Source organism: Pygocentrus nattereri, chromosome 14, assembly GCF_015220715.1.
Source record: "Pygocentrus nattereri isolate fPygNat1 chromosome 14, fPygNat1.pri, whole genome shotgun sequence".
Taxonomy (NCBI): domain Eukaryota; kingdom Metazoa; phylum Chordata; class Actinopteri; order Characiformes; family Serrasalmidae; genus Pygocentrus; species Pygocentrus nattereri.
In genome coordinates, this window is record NC_051224.1 from 8,770,630 (window position 1) to 8,794,825 (window position 24,196).

Sequence of the window (24,196 nt, forward strand, 5' to 3'; positions counted from 1 at the left end):
CAAACTACAAAACAGCACACTTTAGACACCCAACAAGTCTTGGCTGATTGACTACATTTGGGATAAGCAGAAAATGTGTCCATTTACTTTTTGACCGAGACGCTTTAAGGCGGCTACTACATTCAGCTTGGTTATCTAGATCACCATTCTCATGCATTCTTATCTTCCAAAGCCCTCCAGGGTCTGGGCACTTTGCTATCTCTTGATGCAGCAAAATGAAGTGGACCTAACATAAATTCAGTCAGAAGCACAACTGAATAAATCTAGTTTATTTCCTTGTGAAAGCCCCACCTTGAAAAAGCTGAGAACCAGTGTGCACATTTTCACATGTTGTCACAGAGCTAAGCTTGACTGGATTTGTGAATGTGGAATTGATGAGTGTGATGAATTGTCTCAGAGTTGCTGCAAGACAGGTTTAAGAGGAGCAATGTTATTTAAGTTACAAATAAGGCAGAGAAGATATTTTTAAGTGCTTATTTTCTGTATTGAGGAGTACAGAAACGTTCCTTTGGAGACCTACATAGAAGATTTCGTTTGAAGCTAAGCTGGGTTGAGTCCTGGGAGTTGTAAACGAAGGCAGGCCACAAGCATCCTAATTTCCTCAGAGACATTGTAGAGGAACTGGACAGATGGGCTTTGCCCTGCATCTCCAGATTGCTTCTGCCCTGTTGCAGGATATGCATTACCTACCTAGTGCAGTTGGAGAGCTATACATAAACAGTAGTCCCTGTTACAAACTACTTGGGCAATACTTCTGATCTCATTATAAACAAGTTGAATCTAGAGCGGATTGTAGCTATTCCTGCAAATAATGATTCACTGCAGCAGCTTAAATAAATGAGAACATATTAGTTTCAAAGTGACAATTTACAATTCATGGGATTTTCCTACCGAGGATGGCTACAGCATCTAAAAACCAATTTAAAAGCTCCATGTGTTTTCCTGAGTTAAAGCACTCTGATGAAAAGAGCATTGTTCCCTCTCACTTGTTTATTACTTCTTTCCAGTCAGGCCTTTACTCTACCTGACTTTAAAAGCCCCATCAGCATTCACGTACAAATGAATAGCCTGACATCTCCGACAGCTGCACTGTACTCCTCTTCCTATGACGAGCTGCAAGCAGAAACACACAAAGATAAACAAAATCACAAAAATTGACTGTAAACAGATGTTTACAATACATCTAGAAGACATATTTGAATTAAAGACTTTTTAATTCATGTAAACCTTCTGTATCAAATCTGTAAATCTGGATTGTTTTCCCTCAGTTTTGCATTGGAGCTATGAATCTACCATAAATAATAACGGAAGTTTGTCTCCCACCTGTTAGCACTGTGAAAATAGCATTTTCATAAAAAGGTAATCGAGTTGAAGCCTGAATTATGCATGTCTTGGTTGTTTTCCCTCAGTGGCTTTTGTGTGTTGCATTCCTTGGAACAGTTGTATGCCGCTGCTGTCGAGCAAAACCTTGTCTCCATTTTTGACATTTTTCATATTTTCACATGATTTCAAAACAGCAGTTGTCCTTTATACTGTGTCAGAGTTTTAGGATGAATAGGAAAATGGAAATGCACCAAAATGAATTGGACAAACATCTGCTCAGTTGATTTTCATCGAAAGAGATTTTTCGCTTCTTCTGTAATGTTAGTGTTTTGGAAATGTTCAGTAACAATATTATGTGCCTTTGATGTTACCAGCATAGTTGTTTGAATTTTATACAAACATTCTAAAACAATTCAAATTTTTTTTAAATTTCTGAATGAACACATTACAAAATAGATAGGAATGTTAACCTTCACTTTAAAATACATTTTATACCATTTTCATTGCTGTGCAGATGAGGATTTTGAGGTGCTGCACGATTAAGCGGTTAACAAAACATAAAAGAAAATTTCAGAAATTTCTTAAAATTTCAAAGAAGTTTGTTAATAATTTAAGCATTTCAATGATTCATTTTGGCATTTCATTTCATAAAAATATCAAGCTATTTAAACATGTCCAGGAACTGCTGTCCACCCTAGTATCTTGGATATTGACATCACAACCTTCATATAGTTTTATCTTCAGTGAACTGAAAACATTTCCTGCATGTTCAGTAACTATATAAATTAAATTAACTTAATATTGTCTTCATACTTACCTGAGATCAAGCACCCTGGTGTGGTGAAATATTGAGTTAATTAAAATTATTTTAGAATATGAAAACAGATCTTTGAAACAAAACAAGGCCATCTTTAACATTTCAACATGTCTGCAACTGTCCGTCACGCTGTAATTGGCCACTCTATCATGCATCTTGCTGTGACAGGTTGGATAGATACATGCCTTTTCTTTCTTGTTTTCTTATTTTTCTTCTTCTGTTAATAATATAGTAGTTCCTATTAAATGTTAAACCATTGATGTTAAAGAAGACAACTTGTTTTTGCAGTGTTTTAGAACAGGCTAATTTTACCTTCTGTCAATCATCACACTGCAACAAGGGCACTTAAATAGTAAGCAAGACCATTCAGTCACTTACACGCACCCAAAGCCAGTCTCCACTGTCCTGGGTGTTTATTATGGACACACTCTCAATGAAATGACTGTCGTTTTTGTAAATATGAAATGCTCTTCCCCTGGTCCTGCCTGTCATCTACATATTTTATTAAAAGATATCACTGATTCTTCACAGGTAAACAAACCATTATAATTGATTTATTATGCATGACATTGAGTCAAGACATTTTATTAGTATATTATTTTGTTTTAATATTTTTATATTTACTACACAATAAGATTAGAAATGAGCAGATCAGAGGGACAGTGCAGGTGCAGCAGTTTGGAGATAAAGCCAGAGAGGCCAGGTTGAGATGGTTTGGACATGTGTTGAGGAGGAATAGTGGATATATTGGGCAAAGAATGTTGGAGATGGAGCTGCCAGGTAGAAGGAGAAGAGGTAGACCTCAGAGAAGGTTTATGGATGTAGTGAAGGTGGACATGGAGATGGTTGGTGTAAAAGTAGAGGAGGCAGTGGATAGGGCAAGATGGAGGCAGATGATCCGCTGTGGCGACCCCTAAAGGGAGCAGCCGAAAGAAGAAGAAGAAGAAGAAGATATTCACTATACAATGAAAATTACTATTGGCTTGCTATTGCAATCATTTTCTTGTGCAGTTCAGTTTCTAATCTCTGAAAAGCACACTCCCCCAGTCTCGAACCTGCTTTGCTAGTGCAGCTAATTTGCTGACCAACCCAGCTTCACTGAGTACTACAAGTGACTTGCCCCAGGGTTTACTGATTACCTCCCACTTTTACCAGGTTATTTAATGTGTTAGTTTGGCAGAAGTCTAATGTAGCTAACAAGTAATGGAATCTTATATGCTACTAGTTAGCAATGGGAAAACTACATGCCTTAATCATAAACAACAATTGAAGTCACCTTGAGAACTGAATTATGTTTGTCTTGGTTGTTTTATGGAATAGCTGTATATGCAAATTACTAGATTACCCTTAATTATACCGAAGAGCTCTTGGTTAATTATACTGAAGAACAAACTGGTTCGGACTTCGGAGTGCGCTTCTATGCTGAGAGCAGTGTGTTGTATAGAAGCTCTAGCAGTTCATAAAGACTCCTTTTTGTCTCAGCTATCTCTCATGGGCTTATTTTAATTATATGTTAATTATATATATATATATTTGGAAGAGGCAAGACAGAAGATTAGCACTTTGAAGAAGTTTCCTAAATTAGCTTCATATGCTTTGAAAAGCACACATTCTCAGTCATGGCCCTGCTTCTCTAAGGCAGTTTTTCCATTGACTGGGCCACCATGCTCACATTGCTGAAGGCTCTTCTGGCTCCTCTCTCAGGTAGCTGGTTCTTTGACCAGCATGCAGACACGGCTAAAGGAGCACCTGGCTCGGCTAGATGAAATCTTCTCACCTCGGGGAGACTATTTGCAGACTTTGCGCTTCATGCAGCAGATGGCTGACAACATTGTTCGCCAGCTCACCGCCATGCCAAATATCAGCAAGGCCAGACAGGACCTGGCAGACATTGCTGACCAGGCCAGCTACATTGAATACTACAGGTGAGTTGTCCCAGGTTTAACAGACTAACTCTCACTTACTTTAAGTGATTTAATGTGGAGGTTCAACAATTTAATTACTCTGTTTTCCCTTACTCATACAAGATATGTTTAGTGTGTTAATTTTGCAATTTTAGATTACACAGGCTAACGCAACCAACGTAATGGGTAGTAGAAGCTACATTATCCTAATGGCTCCAGCCCAGAACAAAAGAAGTAAGCTTCAGTTACAAAACATGTCTTGGCTGGTCAGGTACATTTGGAGTAATGAGTAAATTGTTTAAATTAATTTTTTCATTGCCATTTGAGCCCTGAGTTATCCAATTATCACCTAACAGACCAACAATTGTGCTGTTTAATAGTCAAATCCGACCCTGTTCCCAGCTCTGTTTAATCCCACAAAGCCCCACCTCCAGCATGTGCCTTGCATGTGATGGATTATGAGCTTGGTCACACACACACCTCTTCAGCATCACACATAATACAGTTCACAGTGCCATTAACAGCTGACTTCTGGCCCACAGACAAGCGCCATTAACTATTGCAGCAGAATATAGAGAAACCACTTCTCTTGTTGACCTTTAGCCAAGTGCTAAAGCAGTCTCCCATCTCCATTGCCCTTTTGGAGCTGTTAGACTCAGCCAATTGACTCGTATATCCTCTATGAAGATCGCATTGCCGTTTGTAGGCCAGTGTGTTATGAACTAGAAGTGGGCGTATTGATGAAAGGCTCGTGTTTCTGACGACCGGAGGTCTGTGGTATCGAACTAGAATGTGCACACACTCTTCCCCCATTACTCACAGGGCAAATCGAATGAGCCGGCCTCCGTGCTCCCACAGTCTCTCTTTCTCAAGATGTATGGGTATGTTTTAGCCCTTGTGGCACAGGGTTGTGACTATATTTACCTGCTGTGGCATTCCTCTAGCATTAAGAATGCCTGAATAATACCACTGCAACCCTGAAAGATACCTTATGTACATGATTTAATGCACAACATGTTGTGTAGCTGTTTCATTTCTATCCACTAATGCTGGCCTGATAAATGCAGCCAAAAAGTAGAGGTGGTACAGTTCCACTTTTCTGATAATAAAAAGTTATTATCGATCCAGTGAGTACGATCCACATTTTTGTCCACTATAAAATGTATCTTTAAAAATTACTAAGCTTTAAAATAAGCTATTTTAAACTGAAGCAATACTTTTTAATTAAGCAAATAAAAGTACTATTGTCAAATCATTTGAACAAACTATCTACAGAACGAAATATATGGCCAAAAACATGACTTATACAACACCACAGCGTTTTACATTCAGTTACCCATCCACAAAAGCAAACAAGCAATGTTGAAGCTACACCACGTCTGTCTGCTGTTATCAGGTGAGTGACCTACTTTGCTTTACATTATGTTGTGCTACGAGCAATTCTGTGATAAATCAGTCTAGATATGTTACAGAATCATATCAGATTTGTATGTATTTTTATATCTAATTCAGCATTTTCTGAATACTAATGGCTTTTGAAAACAGGTGTGACCTGTGTAATTTCCCACTGTAGAAGTCAGAGCACTTGGAGCTCCTACAGTGCCTCACAGATAAATACACATGCATGGGAGGAGACACTGTCAGACTGAGTTGTTGTACACAGCATCTGTTCTCTCAGACCATGCTCTGGCTCATGAAATACTCATGTGTATGGATTTGCTCTGTTAAATTATTAACTGTCTACAAAGTGCAGTAAAATACACTTACAGGCACATTTAGAACCCCACTATTAATGGGTTATGTACTGTACACTTTTTAAGTGCTATACATTAAGTGCAAGTACAGTATATTGCTTTGTGCCTGTGAAAGCAGGTGATTCATTATTGTGGTCTGCTTGTGTTTCTTTCAGATGGCTGACATATCTGCTACTGCTGATTCTAGACCTGGTTATCTGCCTGGTGGCTTGTTTGGGTCTGGCAAAGCAGTCTCGCTGGCTGCTTACACTGTGAGTATTTCTCACGTTTCTGCATAATGAATGAGGCAGCAGAGATCTTCTCTTCACCTGTCTACAAACAGATTCCCTTTCCAGATTGAACAGCAGAGGAGGCAGTATACTCTGTACTACCTTGCACCTACACATTGACCATTTTATCAGGTACACCTACCACATATGTGCATTTTGTAGGTTTACAACTGAACCCATCCATTGCGGCACAATTTGTCCGTATTGTATTGTGCTGCAAAGCTATTCGTGCTATATAAACCATATTGGTGCATGAGTTTATCAGCTACATACAGTTACTGGGAAAAAAAAAGTGGAACTGCAGATGGTTTTGTTGGTTTTTGTTAAAAAGGGCATATTTCCCCATTATCAGTATAAATCTTGCATAGATCTATCATCTGTGCTTTGCGGAATGTATAATTTATATGTCAAATAATTAAAAAAATGTTTTTCAAAAATTGTGTTACAACCACATTTCCATATAAGTTGGGATGCTTTGCAAAATGTAAATAAAAACAGAACGCAATGTTGTACAGATCATATATATTTAATTGACAATAGTACAAAGTCAACATATCAGCTGTTGAAACGTAGTTATTGTATTGTTTTTTGAAACACATATGCCTAAAAAACAATATTGGATGGCAGCATTTCATTTAAAACAGATGTGATTCTGTAATGGAAATCACTGCAAGAGCTCAGGACCACCCCCCCACCCTCCCCCAAAAAAAGAAAAAACAAAAACCATTGTCTAGAAACACCGTTCATGGCTGCATCCACAAATGCAAGATAAACTCTATCATGTGCAAAAGAAACCATATAGAAACAGGATCCAGAAATGCTTTGAAAGCACTAATAATGCTGAACGATATGTACAGGCTTTGGAGCAACAAATGCTGCTATGTAGACCACAGATTTTTTAGATAAGGCCTTGCTTATTTCAGCAAGACCACGCCAAACCACATTCTGCACGTATTACAACAGCATGGCACTACTGTTTTTGTGTTACTGCTGAGCTGAGAATCATCGCTTACCCAAATAATAAGTGGTCAGGGCTGGTCCTGTGGTGACTCTCCTTTCCACTGATGGATATGACGAATGGTGGCCGACAAATAATGCAGAAGCAAGTAGGTTACAATCAGTACAAGGTACACCTATATATAAGATATTACAGATCAGTGAGTGTAGGTACAAGTTAATAAACTGGCAGCTTAGTGTATATGTGTTTCAGTGTGAGTATGTGGTTGTATGCTTGTCTGTGATAGGACATGCAGAGATAAACCAAAGGTTCTCAACCCTGGTCATGGAGTGCCTGGAGTTCACTGCACATGTTTGTGCTCATTAGTACTCATTTAAAGTCAGGAGAGGCTTATTAATTAACTGCTTGGTTGAATCAGGTGTGTTAGGAGGAGAGAAAACACTGAAATGTGCAGGTCAGGAGGAAATGCATTATAGTGGACTCTTTTGAAATTATTCATGGCATGTGATCATTAGAATGTAAAACAGGTCTTTAAATACCTATAAATGCACTCTTCTTCCATCCTTCGGTCTTCTCTGCTCTGTGGTCACAAGCCATGTCCAGATTATTTTTCAGTAGGAGTGGTGTTCTTACTTTGTTTGTCCTTGCTTGTCCCTGCTTTAACTGAGTAACAACATCACACAGTGGCTGCATGAAAAGGAGCCATGCAGAGCTCGGTTAGAAATGGCTGTGTGGTTAGCGCGTCGCCAGCATGCTGGCTATTTTATTCTATCCCTCTCTCATTTCACATACGTTCAGCTTTCTCTTTCTCCACTTACCTCACTAATGCCTATCGATCCCTCTGCCGGGATGTGTGTGTGCGTGTGTGAGTGTGCATGTGTGCACCCATAGCTAATTATTAAGTGCTTCCAGCCCACTTTATTGGTGCTTTTAAGACCATCATCAGACAAGAGACTTGGTTCGAGAAAACCTCAACTGCCTTTTTGCGCCCATCAGGGAGTCGTTTTCTCCATTTATTTCTTTCCTTTCCTCTCTCTTTCTGCCTCTCTCTCCCTTTCTCTCTTATTTATGCATACAAACACTCACTCTTCCTTTGTCTTCTTATGTGTCCAGACTGAAATACTTGGAAATTTTCAGGAAATATGTATGTGAGGTTTATTACCTTCAATAATTAAACTTGAACTTTGCGTGAAATTAAGGTGAACACAGTTTCCAATTGGATCTGAAACAGTATCTGGATATTCCAACACTTCTGCAATTGGTGATTGTAGCCCTCTCACACTCATAGCACATTGGTATGTCTTGCTTCAAGGTAAATAGCATTTTTCCACTTTGCTGTTGCCCTTAAAATCCCAGTCATATTACATACTAAGGTTTATTATTCAGTAACTACAGTGACTTCAGTGCAAACTGGTTGAGCCACTAGGGTATAGAAGTGTGTAATAAAAGGTTGGGTCTGCCCACAGGGCCCTGGCCATGTAAGGGGTTAAGTTGTAATAGAAAATTTAAATATGAAGCCAACTTCAGCTTCATCTCTGGTGCTAACATTACAGATATTGGCAATGTGTGTGGCGGTGTGCTTTAGTTGTAAATGGACTTTGGACTCCGTGTACTTTGGTGATAAATAAAATCACACTATTGTACTAGCTTGAAATAATTTTTATCAAGAGAGCCTTTGAGATGAGTCAGTGCTGTGAGTCGGAAAGGATGTGTAGCTGTCAAGAAGCCATTACTGAGAAAAGGAAATAAGAAAGGAAATTGCACTAGACCACCAAAACTGGACATCTGAGATGAGGTTTTATGGAGTTATGAGTCTAAATTTGTAATTGGGATTCTAAGGCGTGAAAAAATATTCCTGTAGACTGAAAGTCCCCTGAAAAGAATTAAGCCTGTAATAAGGCAAAGTTGGGATACGCTAAGTCATCAGTTCCTCTGCATAACTTGTTAGCCCAACTTTACACTATTCGTATGTGATCAAGACCCTGACAGGATCATTTTCAGCACTGCAGTGAAACTGAGATGGTAATTACATGTTAGAGTGTGTTGTGTTAGTACGAGTGACAAGGCTCAGACAGAGCAGTGCTACTGGAGTCGTTGAACATTGTGTCTCCTTACTGTCCACCCTATTAGGCACACCTACATTGTTTGACCACTGATGCAAAGGTAGCAATGCTAGCTCATCTGTTGCTGCAGAATTTGTCCTTCATGATGCTGTTGGATGGATATTTTTGGTCGATGGACTGCTCTCAGCCCAGCAGTGACACTGAGCTGTTTAAAAGCTCCAACAGTAGTGTTGTGTGTGATCTAGTCTGTACACACGCTCAGTGGTGGGCCTCTGGGGATCCCGACCATTAATAAACAGGGTAAAGAAGACTAACAAATGATGCGGAGAAACAGAGGAGGTGCAGTTTCAGTGCTTCTAGTGCACCTATTGAGTAAGACACCCGGATAAAATGGACATTAAATGAAGATACAGTCATGTCACATTATATTTTTTTTGCTTTTTGAAGAGGCCAGTTCCATTTACATTTTGTGAACGTTTCATAATGAATAAACTAACATAAATTGCATTACTTGGAATAAAATAAAAATGACATTGAAATTAAAAACACTGGGCCAAATTCAACAACTCTTCTTAAGAACTTTCTTCTTAAAACACACTTATGCAGTTTTCATGAAGATAATGACATTCACCAATATTTTCGGATTTGAGATTTGTTCTTAGGTAAGAACAGTAAGTCCACACATTCAAGAGCGCAAAGGTGCAAAAAAGTCTGCGGACTAAGGGCATGTCATGAATCTTTTTCATTTTTGAAGAGCACTTTCAAGAAAGAAAGGACCATTTTTCCTTACTCCTGTAAATTACCATTTCAGAGACAGAGATATGAGGTTTTGTTACAATGCTCAGCATTTTTTCTCTCTTGTATTCTCTTCATTTCAGCATTATGGCATTAGGTGTGCTGACTATGATACTGAGCTGGGCATCGCTGGGAGTCGGGACGGCCACTGCAGTGGTAAGCTGTCACTGATCCTCCTACTTTGTCTAAAACACTGTCTGTACAACAGTCTGTGCCATCACACAGTTGGACAACTTTTTTAAAAGAACAAAGTGGGTGTGTGTTTTCTAGGTCAGTAGTACGGGGGAAGACTCAGTCCCTGAAGATTACTGAGGCTCAGTGACTGACTCTTATTCACTTAGCGACTCTGTGTGTCTCTGTGGCTTATGCCAGTTACTAAAGCAGATTAGAAAGCTCTGGTCCCTGGTCATTTAGGTTAGACAACCTTTAGGCTTATTGTTGTAAACACTTCTGTCTTCTAGGTCACTCATGGGCTAAGCTGGTCAATCTGCTGCTGTTGTGTTTCTCCTTGTTATGTCTCTCTTTCTCTCTCTCTCTTTCTCTCTCTCTGCCTTTGTCTGTTTCCCACGCTTACACACTTTTGACATGTTTGTGTGTACATACATTGGCTACAGTATTTGGATTATGCATGCAGTTCTGGTGCCAGGTTTCTGAGCTATCTGCATGGAGATGGATTATCCACAGAGCTTCTACAGCTGCACAGCTGTGCTGTTTTCACACCGTGAGCCCTGTCAGATCAGGGAGTTAGGATTTAGTTGTCCAGTTATATTACATCCTACATATAATATTTTACATATAATTTAATGTGACAGATACTGTACTGGTGGTTAGGGAACCAGCCCTGTGACCGGAAGGTTGCCGGTTCGATCCCCTCGGCTGACAGTCCATGACTGAAGTGCTCTTAAGCAGGGCACCTAACCCCCAATTGCTCCCCGGGCACTGTGGATGGGGCTGCCCACTGCTCTGAGCAAGTGTGCTCACTGCCCCCTAGTGTGTGTGTTCACTAATGTGCGTGTATGTGGGTGTTTCACTGCACAGATGGGTTAAATGCAGAGGTCTAATTTCACAGTGTGCAAACACAGTGACAAATGGTTCTCAATTCAATTCGCACAATACACTAAATGTACAGTGCTGTGCAAAAGCCAGAGACCAGCCTTAATTTATTTAGTTAACAGTTATTCCAGCTAATTCATTTGTGAGTATTGAGGGAAAAGCAGAAAATGAAACAGAAGCCTCAAAATGTAAATAAAATCAACATGCAATTATGTGCAAATCATTCAAACCCTATAGTTAAATGAAAATAGTACAAAGACAACACTTTATTGTTTTTTGAAAAATATATACCTATTTTAAATTTGATGCCAACAACACGTTTCAAAAAAGTTGGGACGGAGAAAAAAGGTACAGTTAAGTAATGCTAAAAACACCTGGTGGTTTAATTGGCAGTTGGAGTCTTTCAGAAGTAAAGATGAGGAAGGGTTCACTAGGGGTGCATTAGTGCATATGGTATGGCTGACTTGTACATCTGTGAAGGCACTATTAATGCTGAATGATGTACATATCAATTCATGCTGCCATCCAGATGACATCTTTTTTCAGGGAAGGCCTTGCTTATTTCAGCAAAACAATGTCAAACCTCTGCATGTATTACAACAGCATGGTGCTAAATTGACCTGCCTGCAGTCCAGACTGCAAGAATGGAACATTTCTCTTTCAAAACTACAGCAATTGGTCCCCAAACGCTTCCTTTAAAAATATGGTTTACATGATTTGCACATTATTGTATTCTGTTTTTATTTACATTCTGCACAGCGTGCCCACTTTTTTGGAAATGGGGTAAATATAATATAAATAATTTACGTATATGTCCCTTTTTTGCCTTTTTTACAGCTTTCAGGCAGGAAACTTGCTTTTAGTTTTTCAAAGAAACCTGCAGGGATATTTTACCATGTCTCCAAAGTTCAGTCTTAGATGTTGGTTGCATTTTCTGCTTCATGTGATCCAAGTAATACCAAACACATTTAGTGATTCTAAACTCTGGACTCTTGGCTATTCGGTCCATTGCTTTGAGAACACAAGCAGATTCTTTGTTTGAATCAATTAAAGCTTCTTGCCAACTAAACATTCTTTCAGATGCATAGCATGGAGTTGTTTTCTCACAGTGGAAGAATAGACAGAAACACAGATGTTTCCTGGTCTGCAGCAAGGGTGGAACTTGTACATCTTATATTACATACTTAAGATGTACTAAATGTGTATTAAACAGTGTTAATAAGTGTAGTCATCTATTTTCATGTATTATTCCAGCAGTATAAGGTAAAAGTGGTTCAGAGAAAAAAAGCATATTATCAGGTTTTTAAATTCTGCCTTGTGTTGAAGAAAAAAAAAGTGCATGAGCTTTAAATGCCGCTAGAAAATCCTGCTTCCTGTCACACATGAGGGGTGATCCAACCTTGTCATGTCAAACCCTTCATGTATGCATTAGCATTTCCGTACAGATGTCTACCATTCGTAACTAAATAAAAGTAAGCTGTTAAAAACGTCCCCACAACGATTAAACTATTCCAGGATAGGTTTCCCAAAAACATTTTAGTGTTGAGATCATTTTAACTGCTAGAGAGAGTGTTCAATGTGCTGCTCGCTCTACCATTTAAGAATCCTCTTTTTACTGAGATGCTTTCAGGAAACCCAGCCCCGACTGTTTATCTTGCACTATGGTAAGCTTCTCTACTGAAGTAATCAAAAACCAGAAGGATGTTGTAGAGAAAGGCTTGAACGAAGCTGAAAACCGAAAGCATTAACCTAGAAAAGCAGAGATAAAAGGCCCAAGTCATGGAAACCTGAAAGTTCCTCACTTTTCTAAGAGGTTGTTGTAGTTTGTCACCTTTGGTACAAGTTTCAAAATGTGCCATCTGCAAAAGTGGCCTATTTTTTATTTATTTATTTATTTATTTTGTGATGTCTTTGAAAACCACCATATTGCTTTGTTGCCTGGTTGCTGTGAGGAACTGCCCCTTTGGAGATCTACCCCCAACAAGGCAACAAGCCACTGATGATGTCACTCTTCAAACACGAGCCATTGACTATAAGGCTGTTGGAAGCAGCCGCTCTCTTTGGGAGATAAAGCATTAGCATGGTCAGTGGAGGTCAAGAGCAGGAGATGGTCACCCTTAGTAAAGTGGATTATCTCTTACACTCCTCAGCTGCATTGATTCAAGCCTTCTGTTTCCTACAACATGTAGAATACAATGTATAAAATATGTATTGCATCCTTGGACTGAAAAATGTCCAAATATTTCCACTAGAGGCGAATAGCAATGGATGCAATCATAATCATTCTTGCTACAGCTGTACTTTACCCTCTAGTCAATTACAGAAAATAACAGGTCTCCGTCGGATTTAATTTGTGTGAAGATGAATGCGATGAAGTACTGTAATTGCTGCATGTTTCAACAAATTACACTTCTGCAAATCGGTGTGGAGGAGACGGAAGAATTTTGATGATTTCATTCAGGAAAGGATGTTTTGCTTTTGGTGTCAAGGCAGGCCAATGTGTTGTAAGGGGATCAATAAGTAGCATTGTTTTTTTTGTCACTCACTTATCGCTGACATGCTGTTGGTGTCATGGGTGGTCCATACAACAGAGTAACGTATGAGGCATTGGAGCAGGATGCAAGTGCGAGTTGCTTTTATTTACACACAATGCAGAGTGCATAAACACCAGGGCATAGGAGAGTGGGACAGATAAATCCAGAACAAGCTAAAACAAAGCAAATGAGAACTAAACAAGAAAACAGTACCAACAACAAGGGGATCCACACAGCAGGATATAAAGACACACAATGCAAGACGAAGGGACTGAGAAAACACAGGGGTATAAATACTAACAGAAAACAAGAAACACCTGAGACTAATTAGAGGGCGGGGCTGGGAGACAAAGAACAGGTGAAGGCAGGATGGGGAGGAGCCAACATGACAACAAAAGCACATGTCAAAACAAAACAAAAGCACATGGCAGATAAACAAAAAAAAACACACAGCACTAACAAACCAAAAAAAAAGCCAAACAGAAAGACCAGGACAAAGAGTGAGTGGATGTTACACTAATAATGTCAGGAGAATGTGTGTGTGTGTGTGTGTGTGTGTGTGTGTGTGTGTGTGTGTGTGTGTGTAACTTGGATAAAAGCTAAATACGTTAGTTTCACTCTTCTGCATTACGTATGTAAGTCTGTGCGTAGAGTAGAGCCATTCAAAAATAATAAGTAAAATGATTGTTTCTGTGAAGCTCAATGCATCTAGTTATGCTGTTGTAAATTCATCCTACAAGATAAAACCTTATTAGAATAGTGGCCAAGAAATGCAAAAAGGTCAATCAATAAGTCTCTCTCTCTCTTTCTCAAATGCTTTCCCATATGCCAAGGGAATATAAATAACATTTTTGCTCTTTAATGGCCCAAACTGTCATTTCAAATGTGTAAATGATAAGTCAGCTGCCTATTTTACGTCAAATCAAATCAAGTGCTACATTGAAAGAAAAAGGCAAGTAGCTTCTTATTCAGCACAGTGACTCATGGGCAATTGTGCTATGACATTTTGGTAGCAGCAGCAAAAACCAAAAATAATAAATTGGTCAACTGCAGATCACATGTTGTGAGCAAAAATCTTTTTATATTGATCTTGGCTGATACAGATTGTGTACTGTATAGTAATATATATTCTTATTTATATATTCCTGTACACATGTTCCTGTTAGTCTTATTTTCTCAAAATGATTGCGGCACAAACAGAGTATCAGTCTACACAATTTCTCCTTTTTTAGATCATTATTATATATCAAAACTAGATGTGCATTTCCTGAAGGAACTGCAAGAGTGCTTGAAAAGTGTGTGTGTTTCTGTGTAGGTGAACAACACCTCCTTAGGGATATGGCTGTTTGTTTGTCTGTGTGGTGTGTGTGAGAGGGAGATATGTGTTTGAGGGGGGAGGGGGAGTCATTCAAATGAGCTGTCACTCTGTTATTATGCAGCTCTTAGTGGAGAAGCCTTGTTTGAGTCTGATTTGCACCCTCTGAACAAACAGTCATAACTCAGGAAATGTTTACTCTATCGCTTAACCGGATAGATGGTATGAGATGAGACCCCTTGAGGATTATTTGGTGTAATGTTGTGTATTGAGAAGAAAATCTTATGACGAGTTAAACACAGAGAAAATCTTGAAATAAGCAGATTCTGATGTTGAGAAATTTACATGGGAGTGAATGGGGCAGTTTTCTGTGCCTAGTGCCAAACAAATGCCCGTAACGCTAAAGGTAATTGATAAAATGATGATATATTTTGAGGTTTCAGAAAGGACAAGTTTCTCTACCATTTAAAACTGAACTGGAGTTTCTAGGTGAAAGTTGAAGGATTCTAAAGCAGATTCCCTGTGTGATCAGCTGTGTCTGTGAGACTGAGTGGCCTGCTGTGACATCTTTGATGTCAGTTAGAATTTCTGAACATTCTGCCATTCATTCTTATGGGAGGTTTTTAATTTTTAAACTTAATTTTATTAAAAACTACCAATCCGATCGACTCCAAAAATACATAGCACAAATCACAGTGCTGAGACCTTCGAAATGCAGTTTGAACGGAGTCTGTATATTAAGTGGTTCAGGCTGTATTAATCTCAGAAAAGTGTAGAAAAAGAGTAATAAGAAGTATGAGAGATAACAACAGAGTACCTTTTCAAGCTCTCTAATAAATGTGACAACAGCATTGGGAAATCAAGCTGTTGCAGAAGAATAGATTAAAAGGCAGAAATAAATGCTTTTTGCCTCAGCGTTACAGACGTAATCTTAATGCAACAGGGAAACTAGAATGGAAACTTTACCACAATTTTTTGCATTATATGTTGAGCAGAGCAGATACACAACCTCAAGTGAACCTGAACAGCTGGTTTTGCATGAACACTTTCACCACATTTTATTTATTCTGTGTATGCAACATATGGTAGCCAATGAATTCTCCACAAGGATAATAGTTCAACAGAGCGAAAGCTTTTCTACACAAGACATGAGAGGGATTGTGATGGATCAAAATGGTGCATAGGCCAGATAAATGTGTAGCTGTTATTTTTCACTTTCACACAGTGGAATAATTTAAGATTGTTACCTTGAGGGGTGAATAATAGGACACTTAGAGCAAGATGGCTAAAACATGTTCGCACACCTGTTCATTTTTATGCATGTTAATATTGAAATTCAGGCTCCCAGTTAGAAGTCTGTATCCTATAGCCATGAGGCTAAATCCCAACTTCTAATCCTGACAGTGGCACAGCTATCCATTGCTGGCAGTCCAAAAGGGCTCAGTTGGCTCTGCTATCTGGGTGGGAAGGCTGTTTCTTTTTCCTGTTGACCTACAGCAGTGCTGGCTAGTTGTGAATATCTGTCAGGTCGCATAAACAGAATTTGGGTAGTCAGTCCTAGTGATTTCCCAAAATGCTATTACTGATAACTAATAATAAGCTTCTTCTTGTGGTCAATGTGGAAAATAAAAAAACGGATAAATTTACCTTTGTCTCTTTAAAACACTTTAGTCGGTGTAAGAAGTGCAGTAAGTCACGTTAAATCTCAAAAGATGGATTATTGATCAGTTTGCAAAGCTATGACCTACCTAGTCAGATGACAGTTATTATAAACATTCACATTTTAATGAAAGCATGTTCCATTGTGCTGTCCATTTAAATTAGTTGAAAATTGAGTTGCCCACCACTAGTAACTATGTTTATGTCTGTGCATGCTAAAATAGGTTGGTAAAACATTCATTGTAATTATTGGCTGTACATGGCTTGTAATAATAATCAACTTTTCCCAGTTATGGGCGAATAAAACATTGGCTAACCCATTTAATATTCTCTTACATTGCATCATTTGAAAACATGAGGTGAGTCTTGGAGAATCCTTGTTTTCAAACTCTCAGGTTTCTGGCAGCATTTGAGATTTAGTCATGACTAACATTGGAGATAATTGGGCAAAAATAATATTGGAATTCAAATTGCTGCTCCTTTATCGATTACATTTTAGTTGAGGCTGTTTGTGTCCTTGCATACTGATGAATTCTTGATGGTCTTTTTTTCTTTCAGTTTTCCTTAAGAAATTCACCCATTTAGGTCTCAGTGCCCCTATCCTGGGAGACAGTCGCCCCACTGCAGAGGTTCGGCTTGTTTTTGCCAAGGACAGTGAGCTCTCCTGGTTATAAAAACTATAATTGCTTAAGCATCATGGCAATCAGCCCTGCACACTTAAAGCAGCCCGTGTGTGGGAGCAGACTGCACGGTCCTGTTGCGGGCAGTAAAGTAGATTACAGGGTTTACACAGTTCTGGAGCAGGCTGATATAAACAAGCCAGGCTCAAGTGTATGCATTCCACAACACACAGCATTCCCTGAATACTTACACACACGAGTTTTTAAATGCTTGAGGAAAAAAATTTATATACTCCTTCAGTACGAGGTACTCTCAATGTTATAGCCAGAGTTTCAGTTGAAGGGGGGCTTGGCTGTGTGTTGAGAGGCTAGCAAAGCCCAAAAAGCATGACTACAGTGAAGCTGAAGAGACCACCAACTAGCTAACTTCATGTTAAATTCTTAGGAAATTACCCATCCCATATAATTATCAGATGTACCAAAAAAAAACAAAACTTTTTGAGTATTGTTTACCTTGAGCTTAACTGGCTGAACACCATGCCATAGCAGGTAAATGCTAATTAACCAATGTCCTGACTTTTACAACAATATAAGTCTGAGCAAAGAAGTCTTTACTCCTTTTTTCTTTCATTTGTTCCTTTTCCATCCAATCGTTTGCTATTATTATCCCATCACGCAATTTGACTCCAGTTCCTTTTCAATTTATATACTTATCTTTTCAGCTGAAAGCCCTTTACTAATTTATATTGATTTTATTTATCTCTCTGTCTCTTTTTCTCTCTAGGATCTTAGTATTTGATTACTGAAAAAGCTTACATTAAACATACATTATAAAAGTCTGTCTGTACCAAACCCCAACAGACAGGAAGGACAAGGTACAGATAATGGGACAAAATACAGCCTAATGTACCTGTTGATTTCTAAAAAATGTTTCTAGAATATGATACTTTGCCATTGATCAGCAAGTTAAAAGTGAATTTTATCACACTTGTTGTAGTATGTAATGAGGAGGTATATAACCCAACTATGAAGCCCATAGCCTAATTTGTGCATGCTGATTTAGCTAGTGAGGTTACAAGTAGTCCAAATAAAAAAACGAATGGAGTTTGCATTTTAGAAGCATTATCTGTTAATTACACTCATACATTTTCACATTGTATAATTTTTGAACCTGAACATTTCAAGAAGTCAAAGTAACTTAGGGTAACATTAGCAGAGGGTCTTGTACAGACACAAACATAGTGAGTGGTTACGGCTGTTCTAAGGTCAGCTGAGAAAGAGTCACTTACCTGATTGGGTAGACTCATCACTGTTTCCACATTGAATCTCATAAACCCTTCCCAAACTTCCAAAGCCACTTTTTTCTGAGGACCTTGGAGTCATCATGCTAGTTGTACACACAAATGTGATAGGGGCTGGTGATAAACTGAAGACTAAAGCAGTGAAATCAAATTTCAGTATCTCAAAAAATGTCTAAGAAATATCCCATGCCCATGAGTGGGGCTAGGTCAGTGTTACCATGACTCCTCCCTTGAATAGCCTACTGCATTATCAAAATGCTGCTGTTTCTATATTAAATCTTATGAATGGAGTTACATGAAAAATTCCTTCTGAACTACCATGGTCCAAACCTCGATGTCCTCAATTACTGCTGCTCACAAGTTTGATTAGTAGCCTATAGTTACACTGCTCAGTTAAATTCTCACCATCAGGAGAAACATTAGAGTAATAATAAAAGTAATAGAGTAATAAACCAATGTTGTGTGTACATGTTGGTGTTGAAAAAGATGTCTTTCTGTGCCCTTTTCACATGGCTGACAGTTTGATGATGTGAAAGTTTGATGATGTAAAGAGATTTATCAGTTTCAAGTCATGAGGATGCACAGAGAAGCCATGAGAATGCAAAAACAGTGACCGTACTTTTAGTAGCAATTTTATTGTCAGAGGCTGCCCAGCTACACCTCTGCTTACTCTACTTGCTATCTTTTTCTAGCTCTATCTCTCTCTTTCTAGCTCTGTCACATGCATTCTTTGTATTTTGTTTGTCTCTCATATTGTTTTTTTTTTTTTTCAAATTAGAATTATGCACATTGTTTGAGATACCTACTGTTTTGTCCTATACAGATCAAATAAATTATACATTGCTTGAAATGTTTTAGGGCACCAGTGACTTTTGTGTGTCCCCAGACAAGTTCATTGTGAATCAAACTAAGGAATTCCTAAGTGGAGGTAAGTCATTTATTTTTAGCACATTTCCTATGCACTATTTTAGGCATGCACCTGAGTCCTGCTGTGCAATATCTCAAGGACCAAGATTCCAATCATTTGTATGCGGTTCATTTAAATAAGGAGGCATGAGCAATAGTTAGTAAGGTAATGATCCAAATTCAGTCAGATTTTTGAAAATGTATTTTTATGCCTTCCAGATGTCATACACTACTACCTTTACTGCAGCCAGACCCTTCCCAATCCCTTTCAGCAGGTAAGTCATGAATGCTGCCTGCTTATGAATTCCTCTCAGGCATCCCAAGCAGGGCAATTATTAGGAGCCTATGGCATAATTGTACCGGTTAATTGAGAGAAAGCTCCATGTTAAACCCATTATTATGGCACGGTTAAAATATCAGCATGCTTAATTTAATTACTTAAAGGCGATATGGAAATAAACTTTGATCAAAGGGAATCCTTTTAGTCTGTGGGTTTGTGGTAATTAGCTTTGTCTGGCTTCTATAGAGTGCCTGTGGGATTCCTTTAAAAGCTTTTACAGAAATGTAGGCATTATTTTAGCTTGTTGAAACTAGAAGCTAGACTTTTTTTTAGCATTTACTAAGTAAACCTCTCAAGGGCAAAATGCATGAGCCAGAGGCATATAGCAAGAAGCAGATGGAGACTGTAAGCATTAACAGATTTACATTTAGTGTGTAAACAGATCACCCAGTACAAATCTAACATTTAAATATATTTCATAGCAGGGATCAGAGAGAGGCAGATATGTCCTCTAGTGCTGTGATGTGTCTCAGCTTAAATATGTCTAAAAGCGTTTGATTAAGACCTTACTCATATTCTGTATTGCAGTCTCTGACCATCTTCCAGAGGTCACTGACGACCATGCAGATTCAGGTGCAAGGCCTGCTGCAGTTCTCCCTCTCCGTCTTCCCCACTGCTGAGGTAAGAGCAGCTCCACAGCAGAAGGCTGGTACTAACTGGTCACTTTTTTGCAATACCAGACTTTTAAGGGTGCCTATTGCTCATCTTGGACCATGCACAGTTTGTGTTAGTCATCCTCTTGTCCCTCAACAGTGGTCAGTTTCTGAAAATAGGACCACTCTGGACTGGATATTTCTGCTTTTCAGACTATTCTCAACACAGAAGTGACAGTGCAGTGTTAAAAATCCCCAGTATGATACAGTGTATCACTTATCATGTTGGTTTGCTGAGAATGGTCAGCTAGCCAAATAAAATCTGGTCACGTGTTATTTAGTGGTCTTGTGGTAACCCCTTTCCATTAATGGACAGGGTAAAGGGTGTCCAATATATTGTATGGCTACTGATTGTAGGTGCAAATAGAAGTGCGTATCTGCTCATTTTTAATTTAAACTAGTGGTGTCAAAGTTCAATAATTCAAATTTACAGCATTTACAGGAATTAGAGCTTCAAAGTCAGTAGTGCTTACAAACACTGATGGTAAGAAGTCTCCAAAACCGTTTCCACAAATACTTCAAAATCTGGGCGGCTGTGGTGCAGGGGTGTGTGTAAAACGTCACTACACAGGTACATAGCATTAGCACAGTAATACCTAAAGCTTACTTGTGTTCATTGGGTGCTGGACCCATCAGTGACACCCTGGACCCAAAATTTTAATATGAAGCTTACTTCAGCTTCTTCAGCAAGAGGTAGGTCAGTGCAGTCACTGATGGTCACCCATCCAGTTGACACATTTCTTGATATGTATATTTAGTTCCAAACCAAACGTCTTTGCCGAACTACATTTAGGGGTAAGCGGAAAATCATGTAAATTAGATTTTTCTCTGGGCAGAGAAAATGTATTAATAATGTTGACGTGGCAAATGATTTATGGCACTCATGTTTTTAATGCCGCTAACACATTTTGTTAGTTTGACTCTTGAAACAATCATGGAGAAGCTGGAACCTTTGACTGACTATGTATACAATTGATATATGTGATACATACATGTTGGTTGGAACATGCAGCCACTGGCTTCACTGGATGTTGATGTTGACAATTGAAGACCGAATTCACATGATTCTAGATGATGAGAATTATAATAATGGGATTAACTGCAATTAAATATTCAAAACATTTGACAGCTCTAATTTAGCTGTAACTCATGCCGTTGTTACTCATTTGTTTATCAGAGGGATCTATTGGGCATTCAGCGCCTCTTGAACTCCACTGAGTTCAACTTACACCAGCTCACTGCCTTGCTGGACTGTCGCAGCCTGCACAAGGTGAGCTGCCTCTCTTGCACTTTGTGCGCTATGTTCCCCTCTAACTCATCGCTCTGAATCAGCGTCTCAATGTGTGTGTCATGACCTCTGCAGGACTACCTAGACGCCCTGGTGGGTGTGTGTTATGACGGGGTGGAGGGCCTGCTCTATTTGTGCCTCTTCTCCCTGCTGGCAGCTAGTGCCTTCTGCGGCATGCTGTGTGCCATTCCACGAGCGTTTATCCTCATAGCCAGCAGGTAAGAACATCACCTCATTTCAGTGCACTCAACACTCCTCCTGCAGTGCGCTGATGTGAGCTCTCCTCTGCCCACCTGCAGGGACAGGGACTATGACGATATAGACGAGGAGGACCCCTTTAATCCTCAGGCGCGGCGTATGGCTTCCTACAACCCAAGTCGAGCCAATGTGCACAGCTTCTGCAGCTACAGCAGCAGCCTGGGCAGCCAGAGCAGCCTGCAGCCGCCACCACCACAGACCACCTCCACTGCACCAACAGCGGAGTACATGTGAGTTTGTGCTATTATGTTTCATCTTGTTTAGTGTCAAATTTGCGTACGCATACAAACAATTGTTCACAATACATGAGGTTTGAGGATTCAGATCTGATGAAAAAGCACCAGTAGTGCCACAAAAGCTATCATACTTGCATTAAAGAAGCTCATGTCATCCATTTTTATTGCATTTTATTTTTTTGTGCCAAAAATAAATTATTTAGTTAATTAATAATTAATTCTTAAAGAACCTTTTTAACACATCTCTTTCCTTTAGAACTAAACAGGCTGTTTTTTTACTGTGCTTTAGGGGTGCAACGATTTTTTGACATAGTCGACTAAAATCGACAAGCAAATTAGTTGGCAATTAATTTAGTAGTCGATTACTTGGTAATGTCACTACACGTCTTTCTCACGCTCACTAGGAACGTTAACATTAACGCTCACTGGAGAGTCGGCATCAGCGCAATGGTTGCCTCAAGAAAAAAAAACCTCAAAAGTATGGGAGCACTTCACACTTAGTAAAAAAGGTTGTCAGTTGTGCTATTTGTAAAGCCGACCTTGGCTGGCATGGGGAGCTCATCCTCCATGTTGGAGCATCTGACAAGGAAACTCGGATTAATCTCGGTAAGATGCCGCTGCTGCTTTACACATCCTTGTTTATTGTAGTTTTTTGTATGTTTTTTATTAGCAGGAAAGTTCATTAAACAATGAATTCTTGAATGTTATTCATCTTTATTGTCTTCATTGTTTGTTAGCATGTGCATAAAACAACCTCAAGCTAAATTTGAAAGCTAATAGCGGCATAAAAACGATTTGGGAATGTAGTGATTTACAATCCGAATAATCGATTATTCGTTTCAGTAATCGATAGATTAGTCGACGTTTGTTGCAGCCCTACTGTGCTTTAGAGACTGACATATGTAAATAATCTCTGTTTTGGTTGTTTGCTGTGCACTGTGCCTCGTTCAAAAAGCAGTCCAGGCTGAAACACTCCTTATAGCTTAACTGTGAATGAGTTAAGCTAAAATGCTGTGGGCTGAATAGGTGGATAAACAGGCTGTTTTTGCAGCTCAGTTTTTATAGCCATGATATCTACAATATGCTCCAGAAAGGTTTTTAAGATGTAAATTGTCACAATAACGATAAAACATTGCTGTACTGCCCAACCTGGATTAACATACTGAAGATCAAACAGGTTTAGTTTATGAAAGATAGTATCATATTTTTGACAGTGCCTCAGACATTTTACCCCTTTGTTGTAATGTCAGCACTCAAACCTTTCAGGTGTTCAGATCACCTTTGAGAAAAAATAGTTTGTTAAAGAAAACTGTCAAATTGTTTGGCAAAAACTTCTGTTTAAGCCCCTTTGATCAACATGAAGCAGAGTGTTGCGAAATATACTCGACTGAATAGCTGCTGATATTAACAGAACCCTTTTATTTAATTGAAAACTAACAGGCGAAGTGTTCCCAAAGTTTTGACAGGCAGTGTATTTTGCTTTTTTGGAATGTGTAAGATAATTGCATAGTTGCTTAGTCGTCCAAGTGGCCCAGCCATCGTCTTCATTCTTCATTCTTGTGTCTGCTTGTTGCTGTTTAGGAATCAGTCGATGCTGTTTGGAGGAAATCCTCGATATGAAAATGTGCCGTTGATTGGGAGGGGTTCTCCGCCACCGTCGGTATGTTGGTTCTGGCATCTCTATTAAGGTTAAAACGGTGACCCAGGATACAACAGCCATGCTTATCATTTTCAAAACAATCAGCTACTTCTGTGTACACTGACCTGATCCCTCTGGCAAATATGCTTCATTCTGTTAGACATGGTGAAAGACTGCCCTCTGCTGGTTTTAGACATGAGCATCTAATTCCTACTCTTTTTTTGTATGCAATATGTGAGAGCTTCTCTTTCTCTTGCTTTGCCTGTGCTTTGTTTTTTTAGACAACACTCACAGCCTGCCATGCCCAGCCTTTCTTAACAGCATTTAGTTTTTTTGTGTGTGTGCTATATAACTCTTATCTATACAAAGAGAATTAAATTAGCATTAACAGTTGAAAACTGCCTTTGGCCTGATCTCTAGCTTTAATGGGATTGGTAATAGCCCAGCAGTGTTGTACACGTCCCTGAACATGAGATGAATCTTCAGCAGTCAGGGATGAGCACTTCTAATC

At 39.1% G+C, this 24,196-nt stretch overlaps 1 protein-coding gene across 2 annotated transcripts in view; it reads left to right on the forward strand.

The window, feature by feature from the left end:
- ttyh2l (tweety homolog 2, like) overlaps positions 1-24,196 on the forward strand; it is a 53,127-nt gene that overhangs the window by 25,507 nt on the left and 3,424 nt on the right. For both annotated transcript variants that reach the window (XM_017705951.2, XM_017705950.2), the window contains exons 4-13: positions 3,845-4,065; positions 5,954-6,049; positions 9,967-10,039; positions 19,224-19,293; positions 19,491-19,546; positions 20,140-20,232; positions 21,442-21,534; positions 21,628-21,770; positions 21,852-22,040; positions 23,628-23,706. In XM_017705951.2, coding sequence (XP_017561440.1) covers positions 3,845-4,065; positions 5,954-6,049; positions 9,967-10,039; positions 19,224-19,293; positions 19,491-19,546; positions 20,140-20,232; positions 21,442-21,534; positions 21,628-21,770; positions 21,852-22,040; positions 23,628-23,706 — 1,113 coding nt within the window. The remainder of the gene's footprint in view (positions 1-3,844; positions 4,066-5,953; positions 6,050-9,966; positions 10,040-19,223; positions 19,294-19,490; positions 19,547-20,139; positions 20,233-21,441; positions 21,535-21,627; positions 21,771-21,851; positions 22,041-23,627; positions 23,707-24,196) is intronic.